Source organism: Cydia splendana, chromosome 25, assembly GCF_910591565.1.
Source record: "Cydia splendana chromosome 25, ilCydSple1.2, whole genome shotgun sequence".
Lineage (NCBI taxonomy): Eukaryota > Metazoa > Arthropoda > Insecta > Lepidoptera > Tortricidae > Cydia > Cydia splendana.
In genome coordinates this window covers 4,859,327-4,886,731 of record NC_085984.1, presented here as the reverse complement: position 1 = coordinate 4,886,731, position 27,405 = coordinate 4,859,327, and the positions used below count along the sequence as shown (strand labels likewise).

The 27,405-nt window shown below is 53.6% G+C and overlaps 1 protein-coding gene across 1 annotated transcript; it reads right to left on the bottom strand.

Moving 5' to 3' along the window:
* Positions 1-1,059: 1,059 nt before the first annotated feature.
* On the bottom strand, positions 1,060-27,197 carry LOC134803016 (actin-like protein 6A). The gene is made up of 9 exons (XM_063775743.1): positions 26,835-27,197; positions 25,887-26,038; positions 24,761-24,987; positions 23,774-23,891; positions 23,233-23,364; positions 21,058-21,208; positions 19,836-19,949; positions 2,813-2,899; positions 1,060-1,295 (listed from the first exon to the last, which is right to left on the bottom strand). The coding sequence occupies exons 1-9, from the start codon at positions 27,034-27,036 to the stop codon at positions 1,192-1,194; spliced, it is 1,287 nt and encodes a 428-aa protein (XP_063631813.1). The 5' UTR covers positions 27,037-27,197; the 3' UTR covers positions 1,060-1,191.
* Positions 27,198-27,405: the final 208 nt, after the last annotated feature.

Genomic DNA, 27,405 nt, shown 5'->3' with positions numbered 1-27,405 from the left:
GAAAGTACTGTTTATAAATTTGTAGTAATAGGTTTTGGAAGTCCGTAGGTCGTGGGTGAAAATGGAATAATATTATGACAACACTTCCGTTCCGGTTATTGCCAAGATTTGTTGTTATTGTTGTTTTTATTAGAGTTTTATAGGTTTTAATGAGATTTTACTTAGTTGTGTGCATATATTTATATATAAAGACTAAATCAGTGAATTTTTGAGTGTTATTAGTGTTGCGTATTGTTCGTGCAGGTGTTTCAAGGTCAGTCCTTGTTTTTATTAGGTCGATCTGTATGTAACTAATGTAATGGAATCTAAGGTAACTAATTTAAACACCTTCCAAGGATCGTAGCGTCATGAAAATTGGCAGCTGTATGTAGTTCTGCTGACAATACAATAATATCATACTGTCGAACTGATCTGATGATGGAGACAGGAGGTCGCCATAAGAACTCTGTGATGGAACAACGCAACCTAATTGTGTTAGGGGTTTTTAGAATTGTCTCGATGAGTATTAGTTGTCTGTCGTAAGAAAAGTATAGTCAGCGATAAAAGCTTGTACCAAAAATGAAATTTTTGCAAAAAACTTATTAGTTAGGATTGTTAGGAATTTAGGAGTAGGAATCCGCTTTTGTCATACACGACATACACTGTTTATGTGACGTCAGTGATGACAAGTATGGCAAAGGTGGTTATACACTAACTGCAAAAGAACGAACTCAAGGACACACCTAGCGCTTTACTTTACCTTCGCTTATCATGAAAAAATAAGTACATAATGTAGGTGTTTCATGTAGGTGGTTTTTTTTTGCTCCGAGTTGTCTAGAGAAAAATTCCACGCGCCGCCACTGATAGTGACATACATTAGAAAGGGAGAGCATGATTCGACCCTGAATCGCTGTCAAACTTCGGTTTTGTAGGAAGTTTCCTTTCTGTACGGTAGTACTATTACTTATAACTTAGGGCTGAAATAGACGGCGCGCGAACTCGCATGCGATTTTAGTTACATTGCGGACTGTTGGTAACGTCCAATTCAACCGACCGATCAAAAACCGCAATGTAATAAAACTCGCATGCGATTTCTTGCATCGTCTAAATGAGCCCTTATTCTGTGGTGATAAACACATAGATATTTTCATTCACTCATTCGTGCCAGCTCTTGTGAATTGACATCTACATCGAGATACTGTAGAACGGTTCCTAAGGGCATTTCCTCTCGAGCTGCCCTTTGCCGCCCTCGTCGTATTCTTGTGACGATATCCACATCTGTTGGAACGAGCCGATTGATGCTAGGATGGACCCGCCTGTGACAAAAAGTGTGTATTTGGTTACAGCATAGAGAAATATAACTATAAGTAGAAAAAGAGTGGTAACTCCATACATCAGTTATCTTATCAAAACGCGCGTTATTTCGTAGTCGACATCTAGCGTCAAGTAGTGGAATTTATCAGTAATGTTAGTTGACAATAGATGTCGCGACGAACGAAAACTCTAATGTTCAACAATTTTCAGCTAATTTTATAACCGGATTAATTGTAACTATTTTAACTCCTTCTGTTTCTATTGTAAATTGTTTTAGCAGTAAATTTTTCGTCAGTAGCGATACTTGTGCCATCTGGTGTCAAGTAGCGGTACTGATAGTTCCGCTACTTGACTTTAGATGTCGACTACGACTAACGCGCGTTTTGGTAAGAAAACTGATGTATGGAGTTACCACCAGGAAGAATGGGACAGTCTGACGGGTCTAAAGCACGCAAAGCTCTTTATGCAAGGAGTAGACTCCGGTTGGAGCAAAAAGCTTTGGAAACTTAGTAAAAGACAACTCCAAATCATAACAGGGGTGTTTACTGGCCATTGCGGGGTCAAAGGAAATCTGGCCAAGATGGGACACTCTGACAACACCGATGTATGTGTGGCGAAGAGGAAGAGACAGTAAAACACCTAATGTGTGAATGTCACGTCCTCTCCAGACAAAGAATGAAGGACTTTGGAGTAGGATATCTGGAATCAAAGGACTTTAAAACGCTACCCATGAGCTCCATCTGTCGGCACATGGATATGGTGGGAAAAGCTCTCTAGTCGACGGATCTTTTCTAGGGGGTAATTGCACAAAAGATCCCTATGGGTCGAAGTGTATCCGCAGGGGCCCCCGAAAACAATAAGATAAGATAAGATGTTACCACTTTATTCTCAAAAATGGACGGCAAAGTCGACTTTGCCGTTTAAAAAATTGGTCGCGAAGCGCGTAGTTTATGGTCAGTCAAAAATTAAAAAGTTAAAAACATTGCAGTCTCGGTTTTGGGACGGCAATGTTGCATACAAATTCCATTATTTGTCGTGTTCCAAACTTTTTAAAAGTTGAAATGGCCATATCAAATGAAGGCACCGGCCCATTAAACAGCCAAACAGATGATTAGTACTTATAATTATAATGTTGGTACCGCGACTATTTAGCTGTCTGAAATAGGTTGGCGTATTTTCGGCAGAAAAATACACTTCCATTTTTAATAAAAAAATAAATAAAAATGCGGCAAAGTTAATTTTTTCAATTGTTTCTACTTTTTTCTGTGAAAATGTATACGTAAGAACGTTGCTTTTGTAAAATATTTTTATTATATTTATATTTCTTGCACCATTTTTGGGAAAAGCACTATATATGACTCGGCTGCAAGGCGACTTGCTGGCTTCGGATTCAATTAAACGGACTCCAAAGGTCGTCCGTTTAATACGAATCCTCAGCCTGCAAGGAGCTACTTCCGAGCGTCGACAATAATGTAGTATTGTTTAGTTATATTATATTAGTGTAGCTGTAGGGTGTTACCGATCCAGGCGGCGAAGCGGCGCTCGGCGGGCGAGGGCGCGGCGTGGGACTTGAGGCGGTGCGCGGACGGCGCGCGCGCCGCCAGCTCTGCAAGTTATACATACACTCCATTCATCCCGCACCAGAAACCCCGATGTATGATAATTAGCAGTATTATTGTAGTAAGGCCCACTTGCACCATCCCAATAACCCGGGGTTAAGCGGTTAAACCGTTAACCCAGTGTCAAATTGTACTGGTAACCATGGTAACTCCAAGTTTAACCGGTTAACCCCGGATCAGTGGAATGGTGCAAGTGCGCCTTATTCTAGTAAATGTATATCAGTATTGTCAGGCGTGGCTCACTCCGCGATTTCGTCGCTTTGCTACAGGTAGCTAAAGGTACATCCGTTCCACACCAATTTTGGTGGCTAACCATAAGCCGCGCGTGGCGCTGTCGCCACCTAGCGGCCATATCTGTCCCGATCGTAACAGACGCGTTTTGTTGGAGAGTGAGTCTTCTGTACCTAGTAGTATTATTTATTCTGTAGTGTTGTATAGGTTACCCTTGGCGAGGCGCTCGAGCCAGCCGGGCGCGTTGGCGCCGCCGCCGCACGCCACCACGGCGCCCCACAGCGCCGGCCGCGCGTCCGCGTGGCGCTGTCGCCACCTAGCGGCCATATCTGTCCCGATCGTAACAGACGCGTTTTGTTGGAGAGTGAGTCTTCTGTACCTAGTAGTATTATTTATTCTGTAGTGTTGTATAGGTTACCCTTGGCGAGGCGCTCGAGCCAGCCGGGCGCGTTGGCGCCGCCGCCGCACGCCACCACGGCGCCCCACAGCGCCGGCCGCGCGTCCGCGTGGCGCTGTCGCCACCTAGCGGCCATATCTGTCCCGATCGTAACAGACGCGTTTTGTTGGAGAGTGAGTCTTCTGTACCTAGTAGTATTATTTATTCTGTAGTGTTGTATAGGTTACCCTTGGCGAGGCGCTCGAGCCAGCCGGGCGCGTTGGCGCCGCCGCCGCACGCCACCACGGCGCCCCACAGCGCCGGCCGCGCGTCCGCGTGGCGCTGTCGCCACCTAGCGGCCATATCTGTCCCGATCGTAACAGACGCGTTTTGTTGGAGAGTGAGTCTTCTGTACCTAGTAGTATTATTTATTCTGTAGTGTTGTATAGGTTACCCTTGGCGAGGCGCTCGAGCCAGCCGGGCGCGTTGGCGCCGCCGCCGCACGCCACCACGGCGCCCCACAGCGCCGGCCGCGCGTCCGCGTGGCGCTGTCGCCACCTAGCGGCCATATCTGTCCCGATCGTAACAGACGCGTTTTGTTGGAGAGTGAGTCTTCTGTACCTAGTAGTATTATTTATTCTGTAGTGTTGTATAGGTTACCCTTGGCGAGGCGCTCGAGCCAGCCGGGCGCGTTGGCGCCGCCGCCGCACGCCACCACGGCGCCCCACAGCGCCGGCCGCGCGTCCGCGTGGCGCTGTCGCCACCTAGCGGCCATATCTGTCCCGATCGTAACAGACGCGTTTTGTTGGAGAGTGAGTCTTCTGTACCTAGTAGTATTATTTATTCTGTAGTGTTGTATAGGTTACCCTTGGCGAGGCGCTCGAGCCAGCCGGGCGCGTTGGCGCCGCCGCCGCACGCCACCACGGCGCCCCACAGCGCCGGCCGCGCGTCCGCGTGGCGCTGTCGCCACCTAGCGGCCATATCTGTCCCGATCGTAACAGACGCGTTTTGTTGGAGAGTGAGTCTTCTGTACCTAGTAGTATTATTTATTCTGTAGTGTTGTATAGGTTACCCTTGGCGAGGCGCTCGAGCCAGCCGGGCGCGTTGGCGCCGCCGCCGCACGCCACCACGGCGCCCCACAGCGCCGGCCGCGCGTCCGCGTGGCGCTGTCGCCACCTAGCGGCCATATCTGTCCCGATCGTAACAGACGCGTTTTGTTGGAGAGTGAGTCTTCTGTACCTAGTAGTATTATTTATTCTGTAGTGTTGTATAGGTTACCCTTGGCGAGGCGCTCGAGCCAGCCGGGCGCGTTGGCGCCGCCGCCGCACGCCACCACGGCGCCCCACAGCGCCGGCCGCGCGTCCGCGTGGCGCTGTCGCCACCTAGCGGCCATATCTGTCCCGATCGTAACAGACGCGTTTTGTTGGAGAGTGAGTCTTCTGTACCTAGTAGTATTATTTATTCTGTAGTGTTGTATAGGTTACCCTTGGCGAGGCGCTCGAGCCAGCCGGGCGCGTTGGCGCCGCCGCCGCACGCCACCACGGCGCCCCACAGCGCCGGCCGCGCGTCCGCGTGGCGCTGTCGCCACCTAGCGGCCATATCTGTCCCGATCGTAACAGACGCGTTTTGTTGGAGAGTGAGTCTTCTGTACCTAGTAGTATTATTTATTCTGTAGTGTTGTATAGGTTACCCTTGGCGAGGCGCTCGAGCCAGCCGGGCGCGTTGGCGCCGCCGCCGCACGCCACCACGGCGCCCCACAGCGCCGGCCGCGCGTCCGCGTGGCGCTGTCGCCACCTAGCGGCCATATCTGTCCCGATCGTAACAGACGCGTTTTGTTGGAGAGTGAGTCTTCTGTACCTAGTAGTATTATTTATTCTGTAGTGTTGTATAGGTTACCCTTGGCGAGGCGCTCGAGCCAGCCGGGCGCGTTGGCGCCGCCGCCGCACGCCACCACGGCGCCCCACAGCGCCGGCCGCGCGTCCGCGTGGCGCTGTCGCCACCTAGCGGCCATATCTGTCCCGATCGTAACAGACGCGTTTTGTTGGAGAGTGAGTCTTCTGTACCTAGTAGTATTATTTATTCTGTAGTGTTGTATAGGTTACCCTTGGCGAGGCGCTCGAGCCAGCCGGGCGCGTTGGCGCCGCCGCCGCACGCCACCACGGCGCCCCACAGCGCCGGCCGCGCGTCCGCGTGGCGCTGTCGCCACCTAGCGGCCATATCTGTCCCGATCGTAACAGACGCGTTTTGTTGGAGAGTGAGTCTTCTGTACCTAGTAGTATTATTTATTCTGTAGTGTTGTATAGGTTACCCTTGGCGAGGCGCTCGAGCCAGCCGGGCGCGTTGGCGCCGCCGCCGCACGCCACCACGGCGCCCCACAGCGCCGGCCGCGCGTCCGCGTGGCGCTGTCGCCACCTAGCGGCCATATCTGTCCCGATCGTAACAGACGCGTTTTGTTGGAGAGTGAGTCTTCTGTACCTAGTAGTATTATTTATTCTGTAGTGTTGTATAGGTTACCCTTGGCGAGGCGCTCGAGCCAGCCGGGCGCGTTGGCGCCGCCGCCGCACGCCACCACGGCGCCCCACAGCGCCGGCCGCGCGTCCGCGTGGCGCTGTCGCCACCTAGCGGCCATATCTGTCCCGATCGTAACAGACGCGTTTTGTTGGAGAGTGAGTCTTCTGTACCTAGTAGTATTATTTATTCTGTAGTGTTGTATAGGTTACCCTTGGCGAGGCGCTCGAGCCAGCCGGGCGCGTTGGCGCCGCCGCCGCACGCCACCACGGCGCCCCACAGCGCCGGCCGCGCGTCCGCGTGGCGCTGTCGCCACCTAGCGGCCATATCTGTCCCGATCGTAACAGACGCGTTTTGTTGGAGAGTGAGTCTTCTGTACCTAGTAGTATTATTTATTCTGTAGTGTTGTATAGGTTACCCTTGGCGAGGCGCTCGAGCCAGCCGGGCGCGTTGGCGCCGCCGCCGCACGCCACCACGGCGCCCCACAGCGCCGGCCGCGCGTCCGCGTGGCGCTGTCGCCACCTAGCGGCCATATCTGTCCCGATCGTAACAGACGCGTTTTGTTGGAGAGTGAGTCTTCTGTACCTAGTAGTATTATTTATTCTGTAGTGTTGTATAGGTTACCCTTGGCGAGGCGCTCGAGCCAGCCGGGCGCGTTGGCGCCGCCGCCGCACGCCACCACGGCGCCCCACAGCGCCGGCCGCGCGTCCGCGTGGCGCTGTCGCCACCTAGCGGCCATATCTGTCCCGATCGTAACAGACGCGTTTTGTTGGAGAGTGAGTCTTCTGTACCTAGTAGTATTATTTATTCTGTAGTGTTGTATAGGTTACCCTTGGCGAGGCGCTCGAGCCAGCCGGGCGCGTTGGCGCCGCCGCCGCACGCCACCACGGCGCCCCACAGCGCCGGCCGCGCGTCCGCGTGGCGCTGTCGCCACCTAGCGGCCATATCTGTCCCGATCGTAACAGACGCGTTTTGTTGGAGAGTGAGTCTTCTGTACCTAGTAGTATTATTTATTCTGTAGTGTTGTATAGGTTACCCTTGGCGAGGCGCTCGAGCCAGCCGGGCGCGTTGGCGCCGCCGCCGCACGCCACCACGGCGCCCCACAGCGCCGGCCGCGCGTCCGCGTGGCGCTGTCGCCACCTAGCGGCCATATCTGTCCCGATCGTAACAGACGCGTTTTGTTGGAGAGTGAGTCTTCTGTACCTAGTAGTATTATTTATTCTGTAGTGTTGTATAGGTTACCCTTGGCGAGGCGCTCGAGCCAGCCGGGCGCGTTGGCGCCGCCGCCGCACGCCACCACGGCGCCCCACAGCGCCGGCCGCGCGTCCGCGTGGCGCTGTCGCCACCTAGCGGCCATATCTGTCCCGATCGTAACAGACGCGTTTTGTTGGAGAGTGAGTCTTCTGTACCTAGTAGTATTATTTATTCTGTAGTGTTGTATAGGTTACCCTTGGCGAGGCGCTCGAGCCAGCCGGGCGCGTTGGCGCCGCCGCCGCACGCCACCACGGCGCCCCACAGCGCCGGCCGCGCGTCCGCGTGGCGCTGTCGCCACCTAGCGGCCATATCTGTCCCGATCGTAACAGACGCGTTTTGTTGGAGAGTGAGTCTTCTGTACCTAGTAGTATTATTTATTCTGTAGTGTTGTATAGGTTACCCTTGGCGAGGCGCTCGAGCCAGCCGGGCGCGTTGGCGCCGCCGCCGCACGCCACCACGGCGCCCCACAGCGCCGGCCGCGCGTCCGCGTGGCGCTGTCGCCACCTAGCGGCCATATCTGTCCCGATCGTAACAGACGCGTTTTGTTGGAGAGTGAGTCTTCTGTACCTAGTAGTATTATTTATTCTGTAGTGTTGTATAGGTTACCCTTGGCGAGGCGCTCGAGCCAGCCGGGCGCGTTGGCGCCGCCGCCGCACGCCACCACGGCGCCCCACAGCGCCGGCCGCGCGTCCGCGTGGCGCTGTCGCCACCTAGCGGCCATATCTGTCCCGATCGTAACAGACGCGTTTTGTTGGAGAGTGAGTCTTCTGTACCTAGTAGTATTATTTATTCTGTAGTGTTGTATAGGTTACCCTTGGCGAGGCGCTCGAGCCAGCCGGGCGCGTTGGCGCCGCCGCCGCACGCCACCACGGCGCCCCACAGCGCCGGCCGCGCGTCCGCGTGGCGCTGTCGCCACCTAGCGGCCATATCTGTCCCGATCGTAACAGACGCGTTTTGTTGGAGAGTGAGTCTTCTGTACCTAGTAGTATTATTTATTCTGTAGTGTTGTATAGGTTACCCTTGGCGAGGCGCTCGAGCCAGCCGGGCGCGTTGGCGCCGCCGCCGCACGCCACCACGGCGCCCCACAGCGCCGGCCGCGCGTCCGCGTGGCGCTGTCGCCACCTAGCGGCCATATCTGTCCCGATCGTAACAGACGCGTTTTGTTGGAGAGTGAGTCTTCTGTACCTAGTAGTATTATTTATTCTGTAGTGTTGTATAGGTTACCCTTGGCGAGGCGCTCGAGCCAGCCGGGCGCGTTGGCGCCGCCGCCGCACGCCACCACGGCGCCCCACAGCGCCAGCCGCGCGTCCGCGTGGCGCTGTCGCCACCTAGCGGCCATATCTGTCCCGATCGTAACAGACGCGTTTTGTTGGAGAGTGAGTCTTCTGTACCTAGTAGTATTATTTATTCTGTAGTGTTGTATAGGTTACCCTTGGCGAGGCGCTCGAGCCAGCCGGGCGCGTTGGCGCCGCCGCCGCACGCCACCACGGCGCCCCACAGCGCCGGCCGCGCGTCCGCGTGGCGCTGTCGCCACCTAGCGGCCATATCTGTCCCGATCGTAACAGACGCGTTTTGTTGGAGAGTGAGTCTTCTGTACCTAGTAGTATTATTTATTCTGTAGTGTTGTATAGGTTACCCTTGGCGAGGCGCTCGAGCCAGCCGGGCGCGTTGGCGCCGCCGCCGCACGCCACCACGGCGCCCCACAGCGCCGGCCGCGCGTCCGCGTGGCGCTGTCGCCACCTAGCGGCCATATCTGTCCCGATCGTAACAGACGCGTTTTGTTGGAGAGTGAGTCTTCTGTACCTAGTAGTATTATTTATTCTGTAGTGTTGTATAGGTTACCCTTGGCGAGGCGCTCGAGCCAGCCGGGCGCGTTGGCGCCGCCGCCGCACGCCACCACGGCGCCCCACAGCGCCGGCCGCGCGTCCGCGTGGCGCTGTCGCCACCTAGCGGCCATATCTGTCCCGATCGTAACAGACGCGTTTTGTTGGAGAGTGAGTCTTCTGTACCTAGTAGTATTATTTATTCTGTAGTGTTGTATAGGTTACCCTTGGCGAGGCGCTCGAGCCAGCCGGGCGCGTTGGTGCCGCCGCCGCACGCCACCACGGCGCCCCACAGCGCCGGCCGCGCGTCCGCGTGGCGCTGTCGCCACCTAGCGGCCATATCTGTCCCGATCGTAACAGACGCGTTTTGTTGGAGAGTGAGTCTTCTGTACCTAGTAGTATTATTTATTCTGTAGTGTTGTATAGGTTACCCTTGGCGAGGCGCTCGAGCCAGCCGGGCGCGTTGGCGCCGCCGCCGCACGCCACCACGGCGCCCCACAGCGCCGGCCGCGCGTCCGCGTGGCGCTGTCGCCACCTAGCGGCCATATCTGTCCCGATCGTAACAGACGCGTTTTGTTGGAGAGTGAGTCTTCTGTACCTAGTAGTATTATTTATTCTGTAGTGTTGTATAGGTTACCCTTGGCGAGGCGCTCGAGCCAGCCGGGCGCGTTGGCGCCGCCGCCGCACGCCACCACGGCGCCCCACAGCGCCGGCCGCGCGTCCGCGTGGCGCTGTCGCCACCTAGCGGCCATATCTGTCCCGATCGTAACAGACGCGTTTTGTTGGAGAGTGAGTCTTCTGTACCTAGTAGTATTATTTATTCTGTAGTGTTGTATAGGTTACCCTTGGCGAGGCGCTCGAGCCAGCCGGGCGCGTTGGCGCCGCCGCCGCACGCCACCACGGCGCCCCACAGCGCCGGCCGCGCGTCCGCGTGGCGCTGTCGCCACCTAGCGGCCATATCTGTCCCGATCGTAACAGACGCGTTTTGTTGGAGAGTGAGTCTTCTGTACCTAGTAGTATTATTTATTCTGTAGTGTTGTATAGGTTACCCTTGGCGAGGCGCTCGAGCCAGCCGGGCGCGTTGGCGCCGCCGCCGCACGCCACCACGGCGCCCCACAGCGCCGGCCGCGCGTCCGCGTGGCGCTGTCGCCACCTAGCGGCCATATCTGTCCCGATCGTAACAGACGCGTTTTGTTGGAGAGTGAGTCTTCTGTACCTAGTAGTATTATTTATTCTGTAGTGTTGTATAGGTTACCCTTGGCGAGGCGCTCGAGCCAGCCGGGCGCGTTGGCGCCGCCGCCGCACGCCACCACGGCGCCCCACAGCGCCGGCCGCGCGTCCGCGTGGCGCTGTCGCCACCTAGCGGCCATATCTGTCCCGATCGTAACAGACGCGTTTTGTTGGAGAGTGAGTCTTCTGTACCTAGTAGTATTATTTATTCTGTAGTGTTGTATAGGTTACCCTTGGCGAGGCGCTCGAGCCAGCCGGGCGCGTTGGCGCCGCCGCCGCACGCCACCACGGCGCCCCACAGCGCCGGCCGCGCGTCCGCGTGGCGCTGTCGCCACCTAGCGGCCATATCTGTCCCGATCGTAACAGACGCGTTTTGTTGGAGAGTGAGTCTTCTGTACCTAGTAGTATTATTTATTCTGTAGTGTTGTATAGGTTACCCTTGGCGAGGCGCTCGAGCCAGCCGGGCGCGTTGGCGCCGCCGCCGCACGCCACCACGGCGCCCCACAGCGCCGGCCGCGCGTCCGCGTGGCGCTGTCGCCACCTAGCGGCCATATCTGTCCCGATCGTAACAGACGCGTTTTGTTGGAGAGTGAGTCTTCTGTACCTAGTAGTATTATTTATTCTGTAGTGTTGTATAGGTTACCCTTGGCGAGGCGCTCGAGCCAGCCGGGCGCGTTGGCGCCGCCGCCGCACGCCACCACGGCGCCCCACAGCGCCGGCCGCGCGTCCGCGTGGCGCTGTCGCCACCTAGCGGCCATATCTGTCCCGATCGTAACAGACGCGTTTTGTTGGAGAGTGAGTCTTCTGTACCTAGTAGTATTATTTATTCTGTAGTGTTGTATAGGTTACCCTTGGCGAGGCGCTCGAGCCAGCCGGGCGCGTTGGCGCCGCCGCCGCACGCCACCACGGCGCCCCACAGCGCCGGCCGCGCGTCCGCGTGGCGCTGTCGCCACCTAGCGGCCATATCTGTCCCGATCGTAACAGACGCGTTTTGTTGGAGAGTGAGTCTTCTGTACCTAGTAGTATTATTTATTCTGTAGTGTTGTATAGGTTACCCTTGGCGAGGCGCTCGAGCCAGCCGGGCGCGTTGGCGCCGCCGCCGCACGCCACCACGGCGCCCCACAGCGCCGGCCGCGCGTCCGCGTGGCGCTGTCGCCACCTAGCGGCCATATCTGTCCCGATCGTAACAGACGCGTTTTGTTGGAGAGTGAGTCTTCTGTACCTAGTAGTATTATTTATTCTGTAGTGTTGTATAGGTTACCCTTGGCGAGGCGCTCGAGCCAGCCGGGCGCGTTGGCGCCGCCGCCGCACGCCACCACGGCGCCCCACAGCGCCGGCCGCGCGTCCGCGTGGCGCTGTCGCCACCTAGCGGCCATATCTGTCCCGATCGTAACAGACGCGTTTTGTTGGAGAGTGAGTCTTCTGTACCTAGTAGTATTATTTATTCTGTAGTGTTGTATAGGTTACCCTTGGCGAGGCGCTCGAGCCAGCCGGGCGCGTTGGCGCCGCCGCCGCACGCCACCACGGCGCCCCACAGCGCCGGCCGCGCGTCCGCGTGGCGCTGTCGCCACCTAGCGGCCATATCTGTCCCGATCGTAACAGACGCGTTTTGTTGGAGAGTGAGTCTTCTGTACCTAGTAGTATTATTTATTCTGTAGTGTTGTATAGGTTACCCTTGGCGAGGCGCTCGAGCCAGCCGGGCGCGTTGGCGCCGCCGCCGCACGCCACCACGGCGCCCCACAGCGCCGGCCGCGCGTCCGCGTGGCGCTGTCGCCACCTAGCGGCCATATCTGTCCCGATCGTAACAGACGCGTTTTGTTGGAGAGTGAGTCTTCTGTACCTAGTAGTATTATTTATTCTGTAGTGTTGTATAGGTTACCCTTGGCGAGGCGCTCGAGCCAGCCGGGCGCGTTGGCGCCGCCGCCGCACGCCACCACGGCGCCCCACAGCGCCGGCCGCGCGTCCGCGTGGCGCTGTCGCCACCTAGCGGCCATATCTGTCCCGATCGTAACAGACGCGTTTTGTTGGAGAGTGAGTCTTCTGTACCTAGTAGTATTATTTATTCTGTAGTGTTGTATAGGTTACCCTTGGCGAGGCGCTCGAGCCAGCCGGGCGCGTTGGCGCCGCCGCCGCACGCCACCACGGCGCCCCACAGCGCCGGCCGCGCGTCCGCGTGGCGCTGTCGCCACCTAGCGGCCATATCTGTCCCGATCGTAACAGACGCGTTTTGTTGGAGAGTGAGTCTTCTGTACCTAGTAGTATTATTTATTCTGTAGTGTTGTATAGGTTACCCTTGGCGAGGCGCTCGAGCCAGCCGGGCGCGTTGGCGCCGCCGCCGCACGCCACCACGGCGCCCCACAGCGCCGGCCGCGCGTCCGCGTGGCGCTGTCGCCACCTAGCGGCCATATCTGTCCCGATCGTAACAGACGCGTTTTGTTGGAGAGTGAGTCTTCTGTACCTAGTAGTATTATTTATTCTGTAGTGTTGTATAGGTTACCCTTGGCGAGGCGCTCGAGCCAGCCGGGCGCGTTGGCGCCGCCGCCGCACGCCACCACGGCGCCCCACAGCGCCGGCCGCGCGTCCGCGTGGCGCTGTCGCCACCTAGCGGCCATATCTGTCCCGATCGTAACAGACGCGTTTTGTTGGAGAGTGAGTCTTCTGTACCTAGTAGTATTATTTATTCTGTAGTGTTGTATAGGTTACCCTTGGCGAGGCGCTCGAGCCAGCCGGGCGCGTTGGCGCCGCCGCCGCACGCCACCACGGCGCCCCACAGCGCCGGCCGCGCGTCCGCGTGGCGCTGTCGCCACCTAGCGGCCATATCTGTCCCGATCGTAACAGACGCGTTTTGTTGGAGAGTGAGTCTTCTGTACCTAGTAGTATTATTTATTCTGTAGTGTTGTATAGGTTACCCTTGGCGAGGCGCTCGAGCCAGCCGGGCGCGTTGGCGCCGCCGCCGCACGCCACCACGGCGCCCCACAGCGCCGGCCGCGCGTCCGCGTGGCGCTGTCGCCACCTAGCGGCCATATCTGTCCCGATCGTAACAGACGCGTTTTGTTGGAGAGTGAGTCTTCTGTACCTAGTAGTATTATTTATTCTGTAGTGTTGTATAGGTTACCCTTGGCGAGGCGCTCGAGCCAGCCGGGCGCGTTGGCGCCGCCGCCGCACGCCACCACGGCGCCCCACAGCGCCGGCCGCGCGTCCGCGTGGCGCTGTCGCCACCTAGCGGCCATATCTGTCCCGATCGTAACAGACGCGTTTTGTTGGAGAGTGAGTCTTCTGTACCTAGTAGTATTATTTATTCTGTAGTGTTGTATAGGTTACCCTTGGCGAGGCGCTCGAGCCAGCCGGGCGCGTTGGCGCCGCCGCCGCACGCCACCACGGCGCCCCACAGCGCCGGCCGCGCGTCCGCGTGGCGCTGTCGCCACCTAGCGGCCATATCTGTCCCGATCGTAACAGACGCGTTTTGTTGGAGAGTGAGTCTTCTGTACCTAGTAGTATTATTTATTCTGTAGTGTTGTATAGGTTACCCTTGGCGAGGCGCTCGAGCCAGCCGGGCGCGTTGGCGCCGCCGCCGCACGCCACCACGGCGCCCCACAGCGCCGGCCGCGCGTCCGCGTGGCGCTGTCGCCACCTAGCGGCCATATCTGTCCCGATCGTAACAGACGCGTTTTGTTGGAGAGTGAGTCTTCTGGACCTAGTAGTATTATTTATTCTGTAGGGTTGTAGAGGTTACCCTTGGCGAGGCGCTCGAGCCAGCCGGGCGCGTTGGCGCCGCCGCCGCACGCCACCACGGCGCCCCACAGCGCCGGCCGCGCGTCCGCGTGGCGCTGTCGCCACCTAGCGGCCATATCTGTCCCGATCGTAACAGACGCGTTTTGTTGGAGAGTGAGTCTTCTGTACCTAGTAGTATTATTTATTCTGTAGTGTTGTATAGGTTACCCTTGGCGAGGCGCTCGAGCCAGCCGGGCGCGTTGGCGCCGCCGCCGCACGCCACCACGGCGCCCCACAGCGCCGGCCGCGCGTCCGCGTGGCGCTGTCGCCACCTAGCGGCCATATCTGTCCCGATCGTAACAGACGCGTTTTGTTGGAGAGTGAGTCTTCTGTACCTAGTAGTATTATTTATTCTGTAGTGTTGTATAGGTTACCCTTGGCGAGGCGCTCGAGCCAGCCGGGCGCGTTGGCGCCGCCGCCGCACGCCACCACGGCGCCCCACAGCGCCGGCCGCGCGTCCGCGTGGCGCTGTCGCCACCTAGCGGCCATATCTGTCCCGATCGTAACAGACGCGTTTTGTTGGAGAGTGAGTCTTCTGTACCTAGTAGTATTATTTATTCTGTAGTGTTGTATAGGTTACCCTTGGCGAGGCGCTCGAGCCAGCCGGGCGCGTTGGCGCCGCCGCCGCACGCCACCACGGCGCCCCACAGCGCCGGCCGCGCGTCCGCGTGGCGCTGTCGCCACCTAGCGGCCATATCTGTCCCGATCGTAACAGACGCGTTTTGTTGGAGAGTGAGTCTTCTGTACCTAGTAGTATTATTTATTCTGTAGTGTTGTATAGGTTACCCTTGGCGAGGCGCTCGAGCCAGCCGGGCGCGTTGGCGCCGCCGCCGCACGCCACCACGGCGCCCCACAGCGCCGGCCGCGCGTCCGCGTGGCGCTGTCGCCACCTAGCGGCCATATCTGTCCCGATCGTAACAGACGCGTTTTGTTGGAGAGTGAGTCTTCTGTACCTAGTAGTATTATTTATTCTGTAGTGTTGTATAGGTTACCCTTGGCGAGGCGCTCGAGCCAGCCGGGCGCGTTGGCGCCGCCGCCGCACGCCACCACGGCGCCCCACAGCGCCGGCCGCGCGTCCGCGTGGCGCTGTCGCCACCTAGCGGCCATATCTGTCCCGATCGTAACAGACGCGTTTTGTTGGAGAGTGAGTCTTCTGTACCTAGTAGTATTATTTATTCTGTAGTGTTGTATAGGTTACCCTTGGCGAGGCGCTCGAGCCAGCCGGGCGCGTTGGCGCCGCCGCCGCACGCCACCACGGCGCCCCACAGCGCCGGCCGCGCGTCCGCGTGGCGCTGTCGCCACCTAGCGGCCATATCTGTCCCGATCGTAACAGACGCGTTTTGTTGGAGAGTGAGTCTTCTGTACCTAGTAGTATTATTTATTCTGTAGTGTTGTATAGGTTACCCTTGGCGAGGCGCTCGAGCCAGCCGGGCGCGTTGGCGCCGCCGCCGCACGCCACCACGGCGCCCCACAGCGCCGGCCGCGCGTCCGCGTGGCGCTGTCGCCACCTAGCGGCCATATCTGTCCCGATCGTAACAGACGCGTTTTGTTGGAGAGTGAGTCTTCTGTACCTAGTAGTATTATTTATTCTGTAGTGTTGTATAGGTTACCCTTGGCGAGGCGCTCGAGCCAGCCGGGCGCGTTGGCGCCGCCGCCGCACGCCACCACGGCGCCCCACAGCGCCGGCCGCGCGTCCGCGTGGCGCTGTCGCCACCTAGCGGCCATATCTGTCCCGATCGTAACAGACGCGTTTTGTTGGAGAGTGAGTCTTCTGTACCTAGTAGTATTATTTATTCTGTAGTGTTGTATAGGTTACCCTTGGCGAGGCGCTCGAGCCAGCCGGGCGCGTTGGCGCCGCCGCCGCACGCCACCACGGCGCCCCACAGCGCCGGCCGCGCGTCCGCGTGGCGCTGTCGCCACCTAGCGGCCATATCTGTCCCGATCGTAACAGACGCGTTTTGTTGGAGAGTGAGTCTTCTGTACCTAGTAGTATTATTTATTCTGTAGTGTTGTATAGGTTACCCTTGGCGAGGCGCTCGAGCCAGCCGGGCGCGTTGGCGCCGCCGCCGCACGCCACCACGGCGCCCCACAGCGCCGGCCGCGCGTCCGCGTGGCGCTGTCGCCACCTAGCGGCCATATCTGTCCCGATCGTAACAGACGCGTTTTGTTGGAGAGTGAGTCTTCTGTACCTAGTAGTATTATTTATTCTGTAGTGTTGTATAGGTTACCCTTGGCGAGGCGCTCGAGCCAGCCGGGCGCGTTGGCGCCGCCGCCGCACGCCACCACGGCGCCCCACAGCGCCGGCCGCGCGTCCGCGTGGCGCTGTCGCCACCTAGCGGCCATATCTGTCCCGATCGTAACAGACGCGTTTTGTTGGAGAGTGAGTCTTCTGTACCTAGTAGTATTATTTATTCTGTAGTGTTGTATAGGTTACCCTTGGCGAGGCGCTCGAGCCAGCCGGGCGCGTTGGCGCCGCCGCCGCACGCCACCACGGCGCCCCACAGCGCCGGCCGCGCGTCCGCGTGGCGCTGTCGCCACCTAGCGGCCATATCTGTCCCGATCGTAACAGACGCGTTTTGTTGGAGAGTGAGTCTTCTGTACCTAGTAGTATTATTTATTCTGTAGTGTTGTATAGGTTACCCTTGGCGAGGCGCTCGAGCCAGCCGGGCGCGTTGGCGCCGCCGCCGCACGCCACCACGGCGCCCCACAGCGCCGGCCGCGCGTCCGCGTGGCGCTGTCGCCACCTAGCGGCCATATCTGTCCCGATCGTAACAGACGCGTTTTGTTGGAGAGTGAGTCTTCTGTACCTAGTAGTATTATTTATTCTGTAGTGTTGTATAGGTTACCCTTGGCGAGGCGCTCGAGCCAGCCGGGCGCGTTGGCGCCGCCGCCGCACGCCACCACGGCGCCCCACAGCGCCGGCCGCGCGTCCGCGTGGCGCTGTCGCCACCTAGCGGCCATATCTGTCCCGATCGTAACAGACGCGTTTTGTTGGAGAGTGAGTCTTCTGTACCTAGTAGTATTATTTATTCTGTAGTGTTGTATAGGTTACCCTTGGCGAGGCGCTCGAGCCAGCCGGGCGCGTTGGCGCCGCCGCCGCACGCCACCACGGCGCCCCACAGCGCCGGCCGCGCGTCCGCGTGGCGCTGTCGCCACCTAGCGGCCATATCTGTCCCGATCGTAACAGACGCGTTTTGTTGGAGAGTGAGTCTTCTGTACCTAGTAGTATTATTTATTCTGTAGTGTTGTATAGGTTACCCTTGGCGAGGCGCTCGAGCCAGCCGGGCGCGTTGGCGCCGCCGCCGCACGCCACCACGGCGCCCCACAGCGCCGGCCGCGCGTCCGCGTGGCGCTGTCGCCACCTAGCGGCCATATCTGTCCCGATCGTAACAGACGCGTTTTGTTGGAGAGTGAGTCTTCTGTACCTAGTAGTATTATTTATTCTGTAGTGTTGTATAGGTTACCCTTGGCGAGGCGCTCGAGCCAGCCGGGCGCGTTGGCGCCGCCGCCGCACGCCACCACGGCGCCCCACAGCGCCGGCCGCGCGTCCGCGTGGCGCTGTCGCCACCTAGCGGCCATATCTGTCCCGATCGTAACAGACGCGTTTTGTTGGAGAGTGAGTCTTCTGTACCTAGTAGTATTATTTATTCTGTAGTGTTGTATAGGTTACCCTTGGCGAGGCGCTCGAGCCAGCCGGGCGCGTTGGCGCCGCCGCCGCACGCCACCACGGCGCCCCACAGCGCCGGCCGCGCGTCCGCGTGGCGCTGTCGCCACCTAGCGGCCATATCTGTCCCGATCGTAACAGACGCGTTTTGTTGGAGAGTGAGTCTTCTGTACCTAGTAGTATTATTTATTCTGTAGTGTTGTATAGGTTACCCTTGGCGAGGCGCTCGAGCCAGCCGGGCGCGTTGGCGCCGCCGCCGCACGCCACCACGGCGCCCCACAGCGCCGGCCGCGCGTCCGCGTGGCGCTGTCGCCACCTAGCGGCCATATCTGTCCCGATCGTAACAGACGCGTTTTGTTGGAGAGTGAGTCTTCTGTACCTAGTAGTATTATTTATTCTGTAGTGTTGTATAGGTTACCCTTGGCGAGGCGCTCGAGCCAGCCGGGCGCGTTGGCGCCGCCGCCGCACGCCACCACGGCGCCCCACAGCGCCGGCCGCGCGTCCGCGTGGCGCTGTCGCCACCTAGCGGCCATATCTGTCCCGATCGTAACAGACGCGTTTTGTTGGAGAGTGAGTCTTCTGTACCTAGTAGTATTATTTATTCTGTAGTGTTGTATAGGTTACCCTTGGCGAGGCGCTCGAGCCAGCCGGGCGCGTTGGCGCCGCCGCCGCACGCCACCACGGCGCCCCACAGCGCCGGCCGCGCGTCCGCGTGGCGCTGTCGCCACCTAGCGGCCATATCTGTCCCGATCGTAACAGACGCGTTTTGTTGGAGAGTGAGTCTTCTGTACCTAGTAGTATTATTTATTCTGTAGTGTTGTATAGGTTACCCTTGGCGAGGCGCTCGAGCCAGCCGGGCGCGTTGGCGCCGCCGCCGCACGCCACCACGGCGCCCCACAGCGCCGGCCGCGCGTCCGCGTGGCGCTGTCGCCACCTAGCGGCCATATCTGTCCCGATCGTAACAGACGCGTTTTGTTGGAGAGTGAGTCTTCTGTACCTAGTAGTATTATTTATTCTGTAGTGTTGTATAGGTTACCCTTGGCGAGGCGCTCGAGCCAGCCGGGCGCGTTGGCGCCGCCGCCGCACGCCACCACGGCGCCCCACAGCGCCGGCCGCGCGTCCGCGTGGCGCTGTCGCCACCTAGCGGCCATATCTGTCCCGATCGTAACAGACGCGTTTTGTTGGAGAGTGAGTCTTCTGTACCTAGTAGTATTATTTATTCTGTAGTGTTGTATAGGTTACCCTTGGCGAGGCGCTCGAGCCAGCCGGGCGCGTTGGCGCCGCCGCCGCACGCCACCACGGCGCCCCACAGCGCCGGCCGCGCGTCCGCGTGGCGCTGTCGCCACCTAGCGGCCATATCTGTCCCGATCGTAACAGACGCGTTTTGTTGGAGAGTGAGTCTTCTGTACCTAGTAGTATTATTTATTCTGTAGTGTTGTATAGGTTACCCTTGGCGAGGCGCTCGAGCCAGCCGGGCGCGTTGGCGCCGCCGCCGCACGCCACCACGGCGCCCCACAGCGCCGGCCGCGCGTCCGCGTGGCGCTGTCGCCACCTAGCGGCCATATCTGTCCCGATCGTAACAGACGCGTTTTGTTGGAGAGTGAGTCTTCTGTACCTAGTAGTATTATTTATTCTGTAGTGTTGTATAGGTTACCCTTGGCGAGGCGCTCGAGCCAGCCGGGCGCGTTGGCGCCGCCGCCGCACGCCACCACGGCGCCCCACAGCGCCGGCCGCGCGTCCGCGTGGCGCTGTCGCCACCTAGCGGCCATATCTGTCCCGATCGTAACAGACGCGTTTTGTTGGAGAGTGAGTCTTCTGTACCTAGTAGTATTATTGATTCTGTAGGGTTGTATAGGTTACCCTTGGCGAGGCGCTCGAGCCAGCCGGGCGCGTTGGCGCCGCCGCCGCACGCCACCACGGCGCCCCACAGCGCCGGCCGCGCGTCCGCGTGGCGCTGTCGCCACCTAGCGGCCATATCTGTCCCGATCGTAACAGACGCGTTTTGTTGGAGAGTGAGTCTTCTGTACCTAGTAGTATTATTGATTCTGTAGGGTTGTATAGGTTACCCTTGGCGAGGCGCTCGAGCCAGCCGGGCGCGTTGGCGCCGCCGCCGCACGCCACCACGGCGCCCCACAGCGCCGGCCGCGCGTCCGCGTCGCACGCCGCCGCCGCCGCGCATGCTGGTCGAAACGAACACAAAGGGTTTCATCATAATAGGTTATTTGACTATGTACTAGTCGAATCGGTTTCTTTCTTCGAACTGTCAAAACGCTGTCGCTTTTCCTACTATGGAATTTATATGAAACACTAGCATATGACGTCACAATCAAATTACCTACTCTTTATAGTTTATACTGGTTTTAAAATAGAAATTGTGTCTAAAAATAACTGCTATCTACGTTTCTCTATTCTTCTGGTGCTTTGTTTCATGCGTGGTGTAAAATAATTTATTTTTAGTACAGTCAAATGTACAATTGAACTGACTCTAAACGACTTACATCATTTTAGTCAAATAATCGCTCGAAATATTTTGATCCATTTCGAGAATCATCAACTGGAGCGACGTCTATAACCAGTGCGCGACGTATACTGCGAGCTGAACGACAGCGATTATTCGACTAAAATTATGTAATTCTAATATTTTTCACATAACTTGGGTACAGTCACCTGCAATAATATGTTACAGGCCGCAAATATATCTGACACGATCTTATTTGTAAAGCCATAAGAACGTATCATATTATTTTGCGACCTCCGAAGAGTAACATATTATTGCAGGTGACTGTACGGTGACAGGTATCATCACATACAATTTATATCCTTAAAATGCAAAATGTCACAAATTGCATTGAGATGACATCTGTCCCTGTACCCAAGCTGTTTAAAAAATACTATAATAACCACTCGACATATTTCGATCCGTTTCGAGCATCTTCAACCGGGGTAAAGTCTATAGCGAGTGCGCAACGTGTACTGTGGGCTAGGCGATAACGATTATTCTACTAGAAAATATGTGACTAACAACTGTAACTGACTGTTTATCCTCGTAAGACCCAGCATATAAAGTTTTCATATTTTTAATTTGAACCTTATTCTATAAGTAAATTGGAACGAATTTCGTTTGTTTAAAAAAAGCAATGAAACAAAAGAAATGCTACTTTATGTGGTTCATGAAAGGTTCAAATTAGATTGCACGATTATGTGCATTGTAATGTACATTTAGTCTCAGGAGGTTATGATAATATGTTCGAGTCTCACGGAAGTTTTAGAATATGACTGAAACTGTACCTAAATGTGGTGCCCCCAGACTCTGCTCGAACAGGCACTCGGCCATTTTGAATCTCTCGACGCCGAAGTCCTGATGGTAGCCGCCGGGGAACTCGTAGTGCACGCCGGGGATCGTACTCGCTACCCGCTCGTCATACGCTGATTCTGACACCTGTTTATAAACAATTTTATAAATTGAAACTAGACTTTTAACACTTTCGCAACCAGGCAAAATTTCAAACAATACCCCAGAAACCGACAGTACTCGCTAGTCGGGCAACGACGTGCAACTCAATGCCGCACGCCGCGAACCCGCTAGTCGGGCAAGCGGCGGACGCTCAGGGCTGTGCCTAGTAACTTTCGTATAAGTACGTGGATAAAATTAAATCTGCTGTCTCATCTGTTTAGGCTCCCCGTTTTGTTCTTCTCCTAATTCTAACTCCTATTGATACATACCCGTGTATGCAATTTCACGTAACCAACTAATAAGAATTTTTATTTTGTAATCGCATTAGGTAAAGTAAATAAAAATACAAAGTGAAGTAATAAAATATAATAATCAACTGTACCAACTTTTAGACCACATAATAATCAGAAGACTTACAATTTTTTCTGTTAGTGGCAGTGGCAGCCCTGAGGTAGTGAAGATGCAATGCTTGCCCGCCTGTCGGGCACTTCGGCGTCGCGTGTAGGTTTATAGCTCTTGCCCGACTAGCGGGTATGCCGGCATCTGAGTTAGTTTACGAGTGCCCGAGAGTCGGGTACGCGGTGTCGAATGTGTTAATACAAGAAATATGGCTAAAATTACAGTATAATGGTATAATTCATGGAAAACTTTTTTCAATTGGGATATATATCGACACTACTTTGAAAAAATCTGGTATCTCACACTGCTGCTCAAAGTTGAAAGGTAAGTAACTCTGCCTGCATCCCATACATAGATACCACATTTTTCTTTTGATTGACAGAACAAGATACGAGATTTTTTCAAAGTAGTGCCGATATATACTTGGTAGACACTATAGACCGAAGTTATCAAACCTCCCTACCCCTCCCCCCACTGCGTCACTCCCTCCCCCCTCCCGCACCCGCGCGAAGGGCCTAGAGAGGAGAATTCAGTTGAGGGGATATAAATTTGAGATTTTATAGTGCTCACACCGTGACAGAAAACTAAAATTCTATGTATAGAGTGAGCAATCTATGCTTACCTATTTGTTTCTCTACGATCCTACCAGCATTTATCTTTGCATCAAATTACTTTGAACTCTAGAGGATAAAATGCAAACTGGTTTAAAACTAGTGACATTCGTTTTTTTAGCATTAGAAAAAAAATACGCGATCTTGACGTGTCTTTTAATTGAAAGACGCTTTTAAAAAATCAGTAACTATTACTTATGAAAGCAAAATAATGTAAATAATCGTATATGATTCATAATTGTTACATATTAGCCGTGACTTATTTTTCAAGTGTTTTTCAATAAAAAGACACGTCAAGATTGTTTACCTTTTTTCTAATACTAAAAAAAAACGAACTATAGGGTATTTGACTGTTTAAAATAAATTATTTTACACCATGCATGAAAAAAGCACCAGAAGATTAATAGAAAAACGTAGACAGCAGTTAGTTTTAGGCACAATTTCTATTTGAAAACCCGTATAAAACTGTAAAGAGTAGGTAATTTGATTGTGACGTCACATGCTAGTGTTTCATATAAATTCCATAGTAGCAAAATCGTTTTGACAGTTTGAAAAAAGAAAATGATTTGACTAGTAGTTAAATACCCCGTAGCAGGGGGGTGTCACTGCGCAGTTTAGGTACATTTGGCCGGCGCGCCGCCCGGGCAGGCGTATGGCAGTGGCTGCCGCGTGCCGCTCGGCTCGCACGATAGTCGTGTCACGTGGCGCTCGCGCAAAATTGAAAATACACAATGGCTTCGAAACCTAAATCTCAATCTAATCCGTATAAAAGATATTGAACTGTTTACGGATGTCTGAATAAACGGAAGAGCAACGAAGCAGAAATAACATTTTTTAAAATTCCGCACGATATTGAAAGGTGAATTTAAACTTTAAAACATAACATAAATACTAAGTACTTAATCAAATTCGATGACTTATTGATTCTTACGTAGGGTCTTTAAGGTATATCTGGCTCGCTCGCTCTCTGACTACTTTCTACTGTGATATTGTATGTACCTGTGCGATGCAGTGACAGAAGTCTTCATACTGCCGTTTGAGCATGTACTGCTGCCACGAGTGCGTGAGGCCGGCAGGTAGGGTCTTCAAGGTGTATCTGGCTCGCTCGCGTTCTCTGATCACTTCTTTACTCTGTGAATAATAAATAACGTTAGATATGTCGTCTGAAAAAGTAATGCTGTAACGTTGTAATCTTTGTTTGGTAAAAAAGTCACAGTTATAAGATGTGTACTGTGTAAAGTGTATTCATCGTTACTTCTCGGAGATATTATCACACTCTTCTCTGGAATCACACAATAATCGTCACTTAAAATGTTGTTGTATACTTAAAGAAACTCACAAAGTATTGAAATCAAATCAACCAAATAACCACTGAAAAATGTCATTTCAATAAGATTTTCATCAATAATCGCAGTACCGAACGGATCACCTAAAAAAATCTGACATTACAATGTGTAGATTGTCTGTGAATCGTATTGTTGGAATGACACTTTGACGTCACGTTTGTTTACATGATAAGACACGTAAGGTGAATACTAACCTGTATGCTGTATACTGGCAGCATCTGTATGTGCATACTGCTGAGTAGATGCTTAGCTTGAGCTGCAAGATGGTCGCCTCCAATAGGCGACCGGACGGCTGCGTTTACAAGGGCGTAGCTGTAACAAACATACATACAGTGTCAAAAGTAACAGTGGACCGACGCCTTTGATGTTTGCGTAAATGCCGACACCGCCACAAGAACACAGTAGGGTTCTCACCGACTTTTACACAACTGCTTAAACATTGCACATTTTAAATAAGACACGCTAACCCTGTAAGTAGTACCGAGCTACTAACAATGGCGATGTATGCAGCTCGGGTGCGTGCGACACACCCCTCGCACCCCGCACGATTGCCCTGTCTAGACGGCTACGTCGAATGACGGTATTGTTTGGGTAGGTAGAATTTCACTGGCTCTGTTACTCTATGTTCATTCACCCTATATGTTTGAAGACATCTTCTAAATTGTAATTATCAAGAAACATAGACGGTGGTGAATTCCATTCCTTAGCAGTTTGTATTAAGATCATTAAGATGATGCAAATTACTATATGCGAAAAAAAATTGCACTTGCAACTTTTCCAATGCCTTTACTAATGGGGTATGTAGCTCCAGAGGTTGAAATATGCGGGTAAATGATTACTTACCCATCTACCACCGGCACAGCGGAAGTCTGACTAGCCCCAGCATCCATACTACCGCCATAGAGAAAAAAAGTACATAGAGTACTCACTCCATACATCAATTTTGGTACCAAAACGACTATTATTTTCGTAGTCGACATCTAGCATCGAGTAGCGGAATTATCAGTACTGCTACTTGACTAGTAGTTTTGGTACCAAAACTCATGTATGGAGTGAGCACTCTACTCTTACTATTTTTCTCTATGCTACCGCACAGCATTCTTCACTAAGAAGAAGGCAGGCGCCTGGTACTTCTTGACAATTGGCAAAGCTGCTTGAACTACATACAGTATGTAACTCACCCATCTACCACCGGCACAGCAGAAGTCTGACTAGCCCCAGCATCGACCACCAGCGCTGTGGACTTCCCATTAGCGAACGCGCAGAGCACAGCGTTCTTCACTAAAAAGAAGGCAGGCGCCTGGTACTTCTCGAAGAGCAGTTCTGCCAGCTTCTCACGGGCTGGTCGGGTGGTCCACACTGCTTCCGTGAACAGGGCTGGGTGGTGTTCGGATGGGGAGCGGATAACCTAAATGAATAAAAAAAAGACTTACAAAACTGTTTGGCTTTGGAATACCATTAAGGGGCCCACAGATTACCAGTTTGCCGGACGATATCAGCCTCAGCTCTGAACAACTGACAGGCTGATATCGCCCAGCAAACTGTTAATCTGTGGGCCCCTTTAAACCCATTTGAAGTTGCAAAGGGATGCCCGCCCGGAGGGCTGTCAATTGCTAAATCTACCTTGGCACTTTTGGGCTGGGCGGGGATCGGAATGGGGCTGATAGTGTAAGTATTGTATATTAGTAATGTGTTTAGATTTTAAGTTAGGACATTTATTTTAATATGTATGTAATTTGTTAAGGGGTCATCCATTAATTACGTCACACGTTTAGGGGGGGGAGGGGGTCAAGAAAATGTGACATATTGTGACATGGGGGAGGGGGGAGACACAAACTTTGTGACGTCACTTTAACTTCATCAGTAACCGAAATTTTTTTTTAAATTATTTTATTCGCTGTACATTTAAATAACAAGTTTTTAAAACGATAATCGTTTTTATTCTTTTAATTTTCTTTCCTAAGCAGATTTGGGTTATAAAATTACTAATATTTATATCGTCAAAAATATTTTGATAAAATATTAATAATACTTAGGTACTTACTTAATTCGATTTGGCGATTTCGTAGAAAAAATGTGACGTCACACTAGGGGGGAGGGGTTTGCCAAATGTGACCAAATGTGACAAGGGGGGGGAGGGGTCAAAAAACCTAGAAATTCGTGTGACGTAATTAATGGATGACCCCTAAGTAGATTTAAGATTGACTTTGAATGTACCTAGGTACCAATAATGTTTATGAATAAATGAATGACTGATTAGTTGGTACATGGAGGATGTTGTGACGTGAATGTATTAAATATTCTTACCTTAGCATAGCAATAGTCTAGCATCTTCTCAAAAAGATCCCAGTTGTCGACCTGTCCGTCCTTCATGTATGTCTGCACCTCCATGCCCGGTCGGGGCACGTGGAGTTCCGTGACATCGATGTAGTGCCGGAGCTCACCGCCTGCTTTGGTTCCTATATTGAAACAAAGTTTCAAATGAGATTACTGGAAACTATGTTCTTGTTTGTGTGTTGTGTGTTTATCTTTTATCGGCTATAATTCATTATTAATTTTTGCAACTATGGAACAATATGGCCACATACAGAAATACGAATATTTTTATTCAATAAACATGAACGACAAAAACATACAAGGAAGAAAGATCCACAAAATTATCTCATCTTGGCATGCTGCTGGCAACTTCCAGTCCTGAAGAATTTAAAGGACCTTAAGAGGTGGTGAGGCATGAAGCGTGTCCTTTTTTAAAACAGGACCATTTAAGGGTTAATTTATGTACTAAAGGTGGATTACCAGGTTTGATATGACACAGGGTTCGATTTGACCCCAAGCGCTTCATTATAAAGTAAAGATTGGCCCCAATTTGTTTGGAAAAGGTAGATCCCAATAATTAAAAGTGCCTTCACTTTTGTTTCATTAATTTCTAAATTTATTGAATCATTACTTAATTAGTAGTAGCAATACACGCTATTTCACAAAAACAATAACAACATTTGTAAAAGGCAAATTTATCTCTTTAATAATTTTGCTTTACATACAGGAATTTGGCATTATTAGTGACATTCAAGTTAAAAATGTTCTTTTAATTGGAATTCGATACTACCTAATACGTAAAGCGTTAAATATTTTGTATAATGCAATGCATCTTCAATGTTTTTGTGTTAGTAATTTATAATGTGCTACAAAATAGCACCACAGTATCATTATAGCTAGTATATCATGACAATTGTTTTTATTGCGGAAAATACTTACCGCTCTGTGTGACATTGCCATCAGGGACTTTTTCCTCGCTCTCTGGGATATGAGTAGCCGGTCCTACACCAACCACAGCAGGGATATCGGCTTTCGGAGTATCTTCCTGAGCATAACCTACTCGCAAGCTGTGGTGCCCTGGATCAAACACTAAAGCTCCGATCTCGTCACCACCGTACAACATGCCGTTGGGTCCACTCATTTTGCACTCAGTTCACGTATTTTAACTGAAAATAATGAATTAAATCAAGATATTCACGGATTTTAGCGCGTTGTTGTGTTCGATTAATGACAAACGAAGCGTAAGTTGATCAGTTTTGGGTGAAATGGAACGTAAAGTACATTTTATTTTTGCTTATTTAATTATTTTTTTTCATATGTGATACAAATGAAATCTATAGTTATACTTAATAGCTAAATCACACATTTGTTGAATAATAATGAAATCCTTAAATCTAATATTAAAATAAATTGTTTCTGAGAAGTAACGTCGATGAATGCGTAGAACGTGGCGGTTTTTATGGCCACAGACAAGAAATGTTTTGTCATAGCGTTTTAGGAGACTTATTTT

Excerpts from the sequence above, each read along its gene's own strand:
- LOC134803016 (XM_063775743.1), bottom strand. The coding sequence starts at position 27,036 with ATGAGTGGACCCAACGGCATGTTGTACGGTGGTGACGAGATCGGAGCT. Across the intron at positions 24,988-25,886 it reads TAGACTATTGCTATGCTAAG|GTTATCCGCTCCCCATCCGA; the intron begins GTAAGAATATTT and ends TTATTCATTTAG. Across the intron at positions 21,209-23,232 it reads TCTGTCACTGCATCGCACAG|GTGTCAGAATCAGCGTATGA; the intron begins GTACATACAATA and ends GTTTATAAACAG.